We start from the raw sequence: 12,065 nt of genomic DNA, 5'->3' as shown, positions 1-12,065 counted from the left end.
TGTGCTCGTAGGTTGAGGGCTACATACAAATTAGTTTTAAAGACAGACATATGAAGGGAACTCATTCTGAACCCAGGGACTGTCTGTATGATATAAATACTTAGCCAATGATAGCCTAGCCCTAGTAGAAGAATACATACTTAGTGAATTTTCTTCATAATATATTTATCCAAAAAAGCTGGTTGACTTTATTCCCAGGGTTCTTTAGAATTTATTTAAATATGTTTAACTTAGAATTGGTAAGATCCAATTATAATTATAAATCACTTAACAAATGTTTCGCTTAGCAACAGAAATTTTGGGCTGAATTGTGGTAATAAGTTGAGGACTACCTGTATAGAGAGAGTATCTATCTAATCTATTTTATCTTATCAATCCTACCTATCTATCCTATCTACCTTGCCTATCCTATCTACCTTACCTATCCTATCTATCCATCATCTATCTATCTATCTATCCTATCTATCTATCCTATCATACTATCCTATCTATCTTAACTATCCTATCATACTATCCTATCTATCTATCTGTCTGTCTATTTTATCAATCTATCTTATAAATCCTACCTAACTACCTATCCTACCTACCTATCCTATCTACCTTACCTATCCTATCCTATCTATCCATCATCTATCTATCTATCTATCCTATCTATCTATCCTATCATACTATCCTATCTACCTACCTACCTAACCTATCTATCTACTTTATCTATCTACCTATCTATCCAATCCATCCCATCCTATCCATCCATCTATCTATCCTACCTATCTGGGGGAGGGCAAAGAGCAACCTTCCCCAACTGGGTGCCCTCTCCTTGGCCTGCAACTCTAATAAACTCTACTGCGGGCCTTTCCCCGCACTCAGAGATGCTCAGGAGCCTCGGCTCCGAAGCAGAGGCGCAGCTTTCCTCCCTCACCGCTTGCAGGACAGTGTCACCATGGCAGCCCAAACACAAGGCAAGCGGCTTCTCGCGCGTCTCCTGGCGGCACTCGGGCGGCAGATGCCGAAGCCGGGGAGCGGAGCGCAGCCATAGCAGTGCCCGGGGAGGGAAGAGGGTCGCCGCGGATTCCTTCCCTCGCTGCTTCAGGGCCTCTTTCCAAGGCGGCTCCCGCCATCTTGACCCGCAGGGTGCAGCGCCCGGGGGTATCTTTGGAGAGCGCCGGCGGATGGGCGCGCACGTCTCCGCCGGACTCTGGTCCGCCGTCCTACCTGCGGGGAGGCCTTGAGGCCAGCTAGGCTGGTTAAACAAGCTCAAGTTTCACCCGCGGCCTTGGCCTCTTCCCTCGCCGCCGCGAAGGTAAGGCCCTCTGGGTCGCTCTCTCGTCTCTCCTCCAGGGCGCAACTTTGGGCACGCTTACCTGCCCGACAGCCCTTCTTAAGCCCAGTCGAATAGGAAGGGGCCGATGCAGAGGAAAAGTGGCGTCTTTTTTATCGTTGGGGACGACCGTGACATGATGGATGAAAAGGATGTAAAAGCTCGAAGAAGTTGCTCTTTCTTCGGTCTTCTTGGCGCAAAAAGGCGCCTTGGGGTTTTTCTCGCTTGCCGGTGCAGCTTCCCCGGGGCGCAGCCGCCTGAGATGGAGGGACAAGGCCGGCTCAGCTTGAGGCGGCGGGGCACTGGAAAGTCTTTTTAAGATCAAATACGCAATGAAAAGATGCCGTAAGTGTAAATGCTGGGAGAGGCCCTTAAGAAATAAAACTCAGCGCTAGAAAACGACAGGTGCGTCACCATGAAATGAGCCTGTTTGGTTTTTTAAACGCTTTGGTTTGCGGCTTTTAACAGCCCCAAACCATCCAGAACGAGACGAAATGGCCTACTTTGCAACTGATCAAGCCGAACTTAGTACAGCAGTTACAAAGACTAGTAGGCCTTAATGATATAAAAGGCTAAAAATAAAAATAAAACCCACCTCTCCTGCAAACTTGAGAAAAGGCTATTTCAGAAATCATTCTGGAGGGCCAACTTCTCAGCCAAACTAACTGAAGTTGCTGATTTTTTTATCTATCTATTTATCATCTACCTACCTCTACCTCTGGTGAAAAAGGATTGGTAATATCCACCACCACCACTAACCACCACCACCTAATTTATAATGCAAAATTAATATTTTAGGGAAATGCTCAGAACCACCAACCAATGAAAAAAACCTGCAAACATAAACTGCAGTGTTTCTCAAACTTGGCAAATTTAAAACTTGTGGATTTTGGCTCCCAGAATTCCTCAGCCAGCAAGCTGGGGAAGCAAAGTGGCTGGGGAGTTCTGGGAGTTGAAATGCACAATTCTTGCTAGAAGTCCCAAAGGTGCTTTTTCAAGAGGCAACTAGACTTCGGATTTTTTAAAAAGACGTTTCGCTTCTAATCCAAGAAGCTTCTTCGGCTCTGACTAGATGGTGGGGAGCTGAAAAAGCTTCTTGGATGAGAAGTGAAATGTCTTCAAAGAAAAACCAGAAAGTCCAGTTACCTCTTCTCTTTGCCGGTCAGGACTAAGTACAAGTAGTTCTCAATTTACAACCATTCAGTGACTATTCAAAGTTACAGCAGCACTAAAAAAAAGTGATTTAAAACTATTTTTCATACTTACGACTGTTGCAGCATGCCCATGGTCATATGATCAAAATTCAGTTTAGCAACTGACTCCTATTTATGACAATTGCAGTGTCCCGGGTTCATGTGATCACCTTTTGCAACCGTCTAACAAGCTTAAATCAGTGGGGAAGCCAGATTCACAACACAGACAACACAAAGTGCTACTAACTTAACAACTGCAATGATTCACTTAAAAACTGTGGCAAGAAAGGTCCTAAAACGGGGCAAAATTCACTTCACAACTGTCTCACTTAGCAACAGAAATGTTGGGCTCAGTTGTAGTCATACGTCAAGAACTACCTATGTTACATTACAGTCTTGCAAATATGACGTAAGGATTCTTTTTTATAAAAAAAAGTGATCTTATTCCTAGTTGCTGACTGCCATGTTTTATGTGTAAAGAGTAATAGCATTTTATGGCACAAGCCATTTGGAGAGGAGAGGGGAAATAAAATTATTATGTGAATAAGACTGATATTCATTGTTTTCATCTTAGGACAACTTTCACCCTTCCAGGAAAAGCAACAAAGATTATTCACACACTGTCAGGGAGGAAAGTCAGTGTAGATTATGCAGAAGTATGGGCTGCTCAGCATCTTCATTGAAATTGAAGAACTCCTATCGAATGCTTTGTAACCTTCCAGCATGACCCAGTGCCTTTTTTTACTGGAATTAAGGTTTTCTTGAAGCAAAATGTGCATGACAGCCATGTCACCTGATCTTGCACATTTTATCTTGAAATTAATTGGATTTAATTGAGTTCAATAAGGTTTAGCTTCCAGCAATGTTTCTTATTGACCAGAAAGAAAAACCCTAAAATCTTGACTTTCTCTGACATAATAGCAATTAAATAAATCAACATTGAAGTTTTTATAAAGACAGAGGGAGAGAAGAACAGTTACCTACCAATATTTGTTGATCAACCTAATTAAATTTTTAAAAGTGCAGCAGTACTAATTACCCTAAGTAAACCTTAGAATGTTCAGTACGGAGCAATTCCAATTTATAGTATAATGTATAACTTATTTATTCAAACACCTGCTTAGTTGTGGGTGTGCACAGAAATACTTTAAGAGTGTGCACATTTGATATTTATTGAGAAGAAATGCTTCTGGTCTCCAAGTATAGCAACTCTTTACAATTCATTTAAGCAAGTTTCGTGCACAAGGCTTCGTGCACAAAGCTTTCAAGGCTTTTTTCAGGCTTCATGCACAAGGCCTTTCACTGATTAAACTGAATATAAATTTAGAAGTAGCAATAACTTTTTCTCAGGTTCAAGAGGAAGTTAGGCCTCTTAAGGAGCAGGGAAGTACTGGCCTTGCATGAACATTTATTCTCAATAATTTCAAAATGTGCACAACTCTTAATTCACATACAGTGGATCTCTCCACAGTTAAGCTCATCATATAAGTACTGTTATACAAATCCTATTTTGTTTTTTATTATTAGCATCATCATCATCATTATTATTCCCTGGTGAGCTAATGGGTAGATATTTATGTACAGTTATATGAGAGGATGCCTCAAAATATAGGGGCATGTACAAGTAATAGCATATACGATTGCACTGGATTAATATGCTGTGTCCAAACCAAACCAACTACAATCAAATAAGCAAAGCAAAATCAAAGTTCAATGACTTTTGTCTTGTCAAATTTTTATAATACATTTTTTCCAGAGAAAAAGTTGTGTTTACTTCAGTCAAATTTCTTCTAAGTTACCTAAGACACCAATCCTAGCTAAAATAACTGCAGAAATTATTCTTTCCCTACTCCCCATTGTGCACTGATGTCTTTATGCAGCTATTTTACATTAAAAAGCAGTGGAATAGCCATATTAAAACCTAGCTTATACACCGCATATTATCTTTCCTGCATTATGACATATTGATGTGCTATAAAATTGTCAACTTCATTTCTACTGTACTATTGCTGTGACATAAAGTTGTCATTGCTTTATTGGATGTAAATATATAGTGTTAACAATGAAACTGAACAGTAACACTTTCTGCATAACTGCAGTTAAAAGTACTAGATTTTGTGGATTTTAAGAGTTCAAAGTTGGCTATCTATTGCATTTCATATCCTTATAATTATATATATATACTAAGTTGATATGTAGTAAAAAGACCTACGTTAAGAAAATTATGGTGTGAGATATATATATATATATATATATATATATATATATATATATATATATATATATATATATATATATATATATATATGTCTTTGGTTGTTCGGGTTTTCTCCGTGTAAAATTGGAAGTGTCTTGGCGACGTTTCGAAGTCTCATTCGTCATCTTCAGGCTTCAACCGTGCTTCTGGGAGCAATGTGTGATCGCAGCTGTTTCTTCCTTTTAACTGCTAGTGGGGATTTGAACTGATTGGGTGGGAGCTTGGCTGTGCTCTGATTGGATGGGGGGGGTTTGTGCTCTGATTGGCTGGGGGTGTGTCCTGTGTTGGTGGGGGCTTGTTTGTGCTCAGTTTAGTCTGTGTTGCAGGGGGATTTGAGCTGGTGAGCTGCATAGCTGTTGTTTGGCTTTGTGGTCGTGCTACATCTTCATAGTGGGTGTCAGTCTGCTGCATGTATGGATTGGAGGGGTTTGAAATGGCTAATGTTGCAGCTGCGGTCTGGCTTCTGGTCCTTAGTCGTGCTTCATGATCAGTGTGGGTTTGGGTCTGCTTTCTGGGTGGATGTGCGGTGGTGACATCCTGTGTGGACCTCGTGAGTGTGGGTCTGGTGTCATTCCTCGTGTTAGGGACTCGTTTCCCCTAGTCCTTCTTTTTATTAAACTAGACATACCGAGTTCCTGCAACCGTTCTTCATATGTTTTAGCCTCCAGTCCCCTAATCATCTTTGTTGCTCTTCTCTGCACTCTTTCTAGAGAGTATTGCTGTAAAGCAATACTGCTTTACAGCACCCTCTAAGCAGTTTATAATTTTGGCATATTGCCCCCAACGACTGACCTCGGAAGGATGGAAGGCTGAGTCAACCCTGAGCCCGTCAGACCTAGCTTTATCTCTAGGCATTTGGGTCCTAGTAATTTTAGTTGTTTAGTTATCATGTTTGGTTGCTATTTTATGTACTGCATTGTTTTAACATTCGGGTTTTTGTGTTTATGTATATGGTTTATTGTCTTTTTTTGTTGTTGAACACTGTCAGAACCATATTGTTTTGGGGAGCTCTGTAAATCCTATGAATAAACAAAGCAGTTCCCTCTCAAGTACTTGATTAAAGCTGGTGTTGATTTTTTTTCGTTAAAGCACATACATGCTTATATTTATTAGTATATAGTTGTATAAACGTGTATACAAAATTGATTTGCAGACTCCCTGATACCTAACATTTCAGGACTTTTATTTTGGTAAAAAGTGCTTCTGATCCAGAAGAACACGGTGAAGTTATGTCACCTTGAATTTTAAATGCTTCTAGTTTTTAGCATATTTTTCAAATAAATCGGCAGCTTTTGACATCTTTATAGGATGCTATAAAGTAGCCATTTACTCATTTTTCAACTAAGGCTGAAAAAAAAAACATACAATTTTATTGCCCTAAAAAGCATGTACTTTTAATATAGCACATGAGCCTAACTGGGAATATAGAATCTGCCATACTGTAGTTAATATAAAATTAACGGGACAGTGTTTAAAACCGTGTCCCACTGAAAGACATTTTTATTTTCTGAAATTCAGATTTCTACTCCCAGACATGATTCATAGTCCAACCTATCTGTATATTAAGTTTTTAATTTATGGGTTCTATAATATTTCTGAAATGGAAAACCAGGTAACATCATCAAAGGATTTTTTTTTTTACTTTTATCGTAAGCTATCATATCAACATACCAAAAGAGAGCCAGTTTGGCCTAGTGGTTAAGGCAACAGGCTAGAAACCAGAGGACTATGAGTTCTAGTCCCACCTTAGGCATGAAAGCCGGCTGGGTAACTTTGGACCGGTCACACTCTCTCAGGCCAACCCATCTCACAATGTTGTTGTAGGGAAAATAGGAGAAGAAAAGTGTATTCGGTATGCTCACCACCTTGAGTTATTTATGAAAATAATAAAGGCAGGATAAAAAATAAGCATTACACTTCTTGTCAAGAAAGCAGTGATACTCAAAAAAGATGAGGATGGCTAACTATATAGTACTAAAACTTAAGTTATTGTGACCTTTTAAAAGGAAGGAACGAGCGAAGGAACAAACCCTGGTCATGCTTGAGAATGGACAGGGAACCACTGCTCAGTGGCTGACATTTGTTCTACATGCATATACTTTCATAATGTTGATGTTTACTGGGTTTCCATAAATTTTATAGATATGATTCTGCCATTTATTGGCCTACAGGAAGTTCATAACTTACAAGCATTTGTTTAGCGACCGTTCAAAGTTACAATGGCATTGAAAAAAGTGGAATGAACATTTTTCACACTTACGACCATTGAAGCATCCCCATGGTCACGTGATGGGAACTAGCATATATTTTTGAAGATTAGATTGTTCTGGAGTCATGTAAATCACCTTTTTCAACTTTCTGACAAGCAAAGTCAGTGGAGATGCCAGATTAATTTAACAAACATGTTACTGCAGTTACTTAACAACTACAGTGATTGACTTAACGACTCTGGCAGGAAAGGTTGTAAAAAGGGGCAAAATTCCTGTAACAACTGTCTTGCTTAGCAATGGACATTTTGAGCTCAGTTGTAGCCGTAAGTCAAGAACTATCCATACGCATACCAACCTGCGCCCCTTTAAGTCATCATTCCAGACATATTTCCATACATAAATAGAGAAACAAAAACATGGGAATGATCTCCAACTTCCTGCCAACTTTCTTATTGAATTTCTTTGTAGAAAGCTGACAAGGAGCATCAGAAATCTTCCTTCCTTCCTTCCTTCCTTCCTTCCTTCCTTCCTTCCTTCCTTCCTTCCTTCCTTCCTTCCTTCCTTCCTTCCTTCCTTCTGTCTGTCATGATAACAAGCTTTACCACTGTATAGATAGTCATCCTCATCCTTTCTGTATATCTCTCTCAGTCCGTTCCTTCAGATTAGAAGGATGACTTCATTATATTAATAATTTGAGTTAATGTGGCCTAGTCCAATCTGAAACTGAATCTAAAATAGTTCTAAAACAGAACCATTACAAGATAATTGTTAATTAAAAGTTTCTTGGTTTTTAATTTTTTTTTCTACCTGTGTTGGATGGGTGTAATCTGGGTTTTTGTTCGTTTGTTCTGGTTTTGTTGGTTTTTTACACTGAATATTTCAGTTCAGGCAGGCATTTGTGACCAAAGTTACCATATTTTGGAGACAATGAAAGTTAAAATGTAGGTGGAGCCAGGTACAGCACATGGATGGTATGATTTCAAATATGTAATGTGGTTGAGTGATTGCAAAAGAAAAAAGTACTCATAAAAGATACAGGATTGGCTATGGGGTATGGCTTTTTGTAGCCTTTCGTGGTAATATATTCATGCATTCCGGTCATCACTTCAAGCTACATTTTTATGAATTTATAAGTGTGCATTAATAAATATAAATCAAGTTGTAGCTTTTACGTGAATATAATGAATTTTCCTATATTTAACTTCCAGGCAAAGATTATGATAAGGAGTAGATGGGTTGCATATTGCTCTACATATGCACGAATGTTTTATATCGGCAAGTGAAGTGGTGCCTTTAAGGAATTTGCATTCAGGCTTGATCTTCTTCATCCCCTGTCCCTAGAGAAAGAAAGATATTTATTTTGGGAATCAAATGAGATAATGTGATAGTCATAAATTCTTTGAAGTTCCTTGGCTTTTTCTTTAAATCACCTTCTTTGTAAAATGAATGCTCGTGTATTCCGATTCTGAAAGTGTATTTTTCCATAAATAAAATGGTGTAGTAAGTAGTAGAAAGAAATATGATTGACTAGAATCAAAGAAGCAGGAACCCTATAAAAATACTTCTGTTCAAATGTTCATAACATTCTTTAATATGATTTAATTAAAGTGATTTAGTACTTTTCAGTCATGTTATGTTTTTAATGTATCTTAGAATTTACCATTTACATATGACTATCATTAAGTGTTGTATCATTAAGTGTTAAATTTGTACCCTATGACTATCATTAAGTGTTGTAAGTGTTGTACTTTGATGAAGGTATCTTTTCTTTTATGTACACTGAGACCATATGCACCGAGACAAATTCCTTGTGTGTCCAGTCACACTTGGCCAATAAAAAATTCTATTCTATTCATATACAATAAAAACATTACATATATTGCTATTTAACTCATTATAGTCTAAATTGTTTAGTACTTACATACTGTAGAGTGATCGGAGATGGGCTGTATACAAAATCAGGTGAACATATTAGCAAAAACAACCAGAATACAGCAGGTTCAAAATAAAAAAAAACATTCTTTTACTTTATGTTAGAGAATAGTAGTAGTATTAATCAACACTTGAAATATATTCCTTTTTTTTTGCTTTTAGTTAAACCATGTGTGAAATCTGACATAATATTTTTCTCCTAACTTTTAGAAGAACCAAATTGCTTGCTGATGCTTTGAAATCATTTGATCAGTTGCTAAAATGTTCAAAAATGAATATCAGGTAAGGGAGAAATATTTCTGTTATTTTGTCCTTATTTAGAAAGAAATGAAAAAAAAGATACTACCATTGCAATAGTATATAATATTGAGTGAAAAGTCCTTAGATATTTAAATATTCTCTATTTGTCTTTTCTTTGAAAACTTGAATAGGTGTCTCCAAATTTTTAACTGCTTATAATTGGTTTTTGTCACTCTTGACCTTTTCTACTTTTTTATCTGATCTGAAAACTTGGGGGGAAAAAAGACAAGAGTACAATCAGGAAGTAATTAACATTATAGATGACAATTGCAGATATAAAATCTTTGACAGTGCTTTCCAGGCAGAATTCCTATTACTTTTCAACTATTCATTTAATAAAAATTATATGCTTAACACTCTTAGTACACATTGTATATAAACTGCATATTTATAAGATATTATTTCTTTCCCTTGTCTTAGAAGAATTAAAGATAATGACAATAACCACCATAGGGTAGTGAATAGAATGGTAGATTCAAAATCTACTTGATCACAAAAACCAATGTATGACTTTGAGTCGGTCATTCTCTATTAGTGTAATCAATCTTACGGCGTTGTTATAAATATGGAAGAAAGGGTGTCTTCAAAGGTACTATATATTGCCTTGCGGAAGTAAGAGGAAATAGTGGTCTGCTAAATAGCTTTTAACTGGCAAATAATAATAATAACAATAGTAACAACAACAACAACAGAGTTGGAAGGGACCTTGGAGGCTTTCTAGTCCAACCCCCTGCCTAGGCAGGAAACCCTACACCATCTCAGACAGATAGTTATCCAACATTTTCTTAAAAAATTCCAGTGTTGGAGCATTCACAACTTCTGCAGGCAAGTCATTCCACTTAGTTGTTCTAACTGTCAGGAAATTTCTCCTTAGTTCAAAGTTGCTTCTCTCCTTGATCAGTTTCCACCCATTGCTTCTTGTTCTACCCTCAGGTGCTTTGGAGAATAGAATAGAATAGAATAGTTTGACTCCCTCTTCTTTGTGGCAACCCTGAGATATTGGAACACTGCTATCATGTCTCCCCTAGTCCTTCTTTTCATTAAACTAGACATACCCAGTTCCTGCAACCGTTCTTCATATGTTTTAGTCTCCAGTCCCCTAATCATCTTTGTTGCTCTTCTCTGCACTCTTTCTAGAGTCTCAGCATCTTTTTTACATCGCGGCGACCAAAACTGAATGCAGTATTCGAAGTGTGGCCTTACCAAGGCATTATAAAGTGGCACTAACACTTCACGTGATCTTGATTCTATCCCAACGCAGCCCACAACTGTGTTGGCTTTTTTGGCAGCTGCTGCACACTGCTGGCTCATATCTAAATGGTTGTCCACTAGGACTCCAAGATCCCTCTCACAGTTACTACTATTGAGCAAGGTACCACATATACGGTACCTGTGCATTTTGTTGTGGTTTTTTTTTTTTTTGCCTAAATGTAGAACCTTACTTTTTTCACTGTTGAATTTCATTTTGTTAGATAGCGCCCAATGTTCAAGTCTGTCAAGATCCTTCTGTAGCTTGAAGTAGATTGGCTCTTCATAATTCCCCTCTGGACAAGAAGAGGATTTGAGATTACCCATAAGCACTCCAGACAGTAGCTCCTCACATAGAAACTGCAGGATAGCCATCTCCAGTGGGTTTAGAGTTATGAGAGAAGACAGAATAGCCATCTTTTCTCTCAAACTATGATTGGCACCTTCAAAAGGATACTGGGTTCACATACTTCGTTTTCTAATCACTTTTGGAAATTGCTTGTTAAGAGTTTTCTGCTATTAGGAACCTTTGTATTGCCATGTTCAATAGCACTGGGTGAACTTCCTTCAGTCTTTAGTGAAAGAAGTTTTAAATACAAATGTAAGGACTTAAAATTATTTTGGAATAAACAGCAAAAGGTTGAATAAAAGTTTGATTTTTGAAAACAGATTAAGGGCTCAGATGGATTTGAAATAAGGTTCTGGAATACATTATAATAATCCTTACCATGGGAAAATGTTTTTGTTTTGAAATCTCTTAAAGCAGGGTTGTCCAAACTTGACAACTTTAAGACTTGTGGACTTCAACTCCCAGAATTGCTGGCTGAGGAATTCTGGGAATTGAAGTCTACAAGTCTTAAAAGTTGCCCAATTTGGACACTCCTGTCTTAAAGAAACAGAATAAGACTTTGAAGTTTGGACACTGGAGGAAACCAGAAGGAACTGAAGATAACAATTAAAGGAGACAAACATTTAAATTTGACTTACAGAATAGAAGAAAAGATTTTAACATTCCAACATATCAAATGATATTTTTGAATAATAGGTTCAGAAATTAAATTTAAGAGTATATAAATAGAATTTACAAACTGTTAAGAAAGAGCAACAAGTTTTACTCGACAAGACTGTAACTGACCTGAAAGTGGATTTAAAATGACAGGCTGCAAGAATGACATGGAAAAAGAACCACACAGGACATGTAAAAGAAATCAGCTGATGTCTTAATAATTAAAAAGGGATATACAAATAACAAATCAGAAGGCTTTCCATTTTTTCTGAACTTTTGATTTTTTTTCATTCTTTTCTGTTTTAGTTTATATTAGTTTTATCTTTGTAATTGTATTTTTTAAATAAAATTACTAGAAAAAAAACAAATAATATTTTTCCAATGTATTATTTATCTGCTTGAATTATAAAATTTGTGGATATAGGTTTGGCAGCATATTTTTAGGTTGAATTTTAATATGGTAAAAGCTAATAGAAATATTTTCTGGAGGGTCCAAAAAATGACACAGCCACATATGATAGATAGATGACTGTATGACTATAACTTGTTGCTGGCAATCCTTATGATTTATATTGATATATTGATCATCAATTGTGTTGTA

The 12,065-nt window shown here is 37.3% G+C and overlaps 1 protein-coding gene across 1 annotated transcript in view; it reads left to right on the top strand.

Moving 5' to 3' along the window:
- Positions 1 to 1,129: 1,129 nt before the first annotated feature.
- The window catches only part of CFAP20DC (CFAP20 domain containing), a 203,844-nt gene continuing 192,908 nt past the window's right edge, over positions 1,130 to 12,065 (top strand). The window contains exons 1-2 of the mRNA XM_058167803.1: positions 1,130 to 1,300; positions 9,121 to 9,192. Coding sequence (XP_058023786.1) covers positions 9,172 to 9,192 — 21 coding nt within the window. The 5' untranslated portion in view covers positions 1,130 to 1,300; positions 9,121 to 9,171. The remainder of the gene's footprint in view (positions 1,301 to 9,120; positions 9,193 to 12,065) is intronic.

Source organism: Ahaetulla prasina, chromosome 2, assembly GCF_028640845.1.
Source record: "Ahaetulla prasina isolate Xishuangbanna chromosome 2, ASM2864084v1, whole genome shotgun sequence".
NCBI lineage: Eukaryota > Metazoa > Chordata > Lepidosauria > Squamata > Colubridae > Ahaetulla > Ahaetulla prasina.
This window is presented reverse-complemented; position numbering and strand designations above follow the sequence as displayed.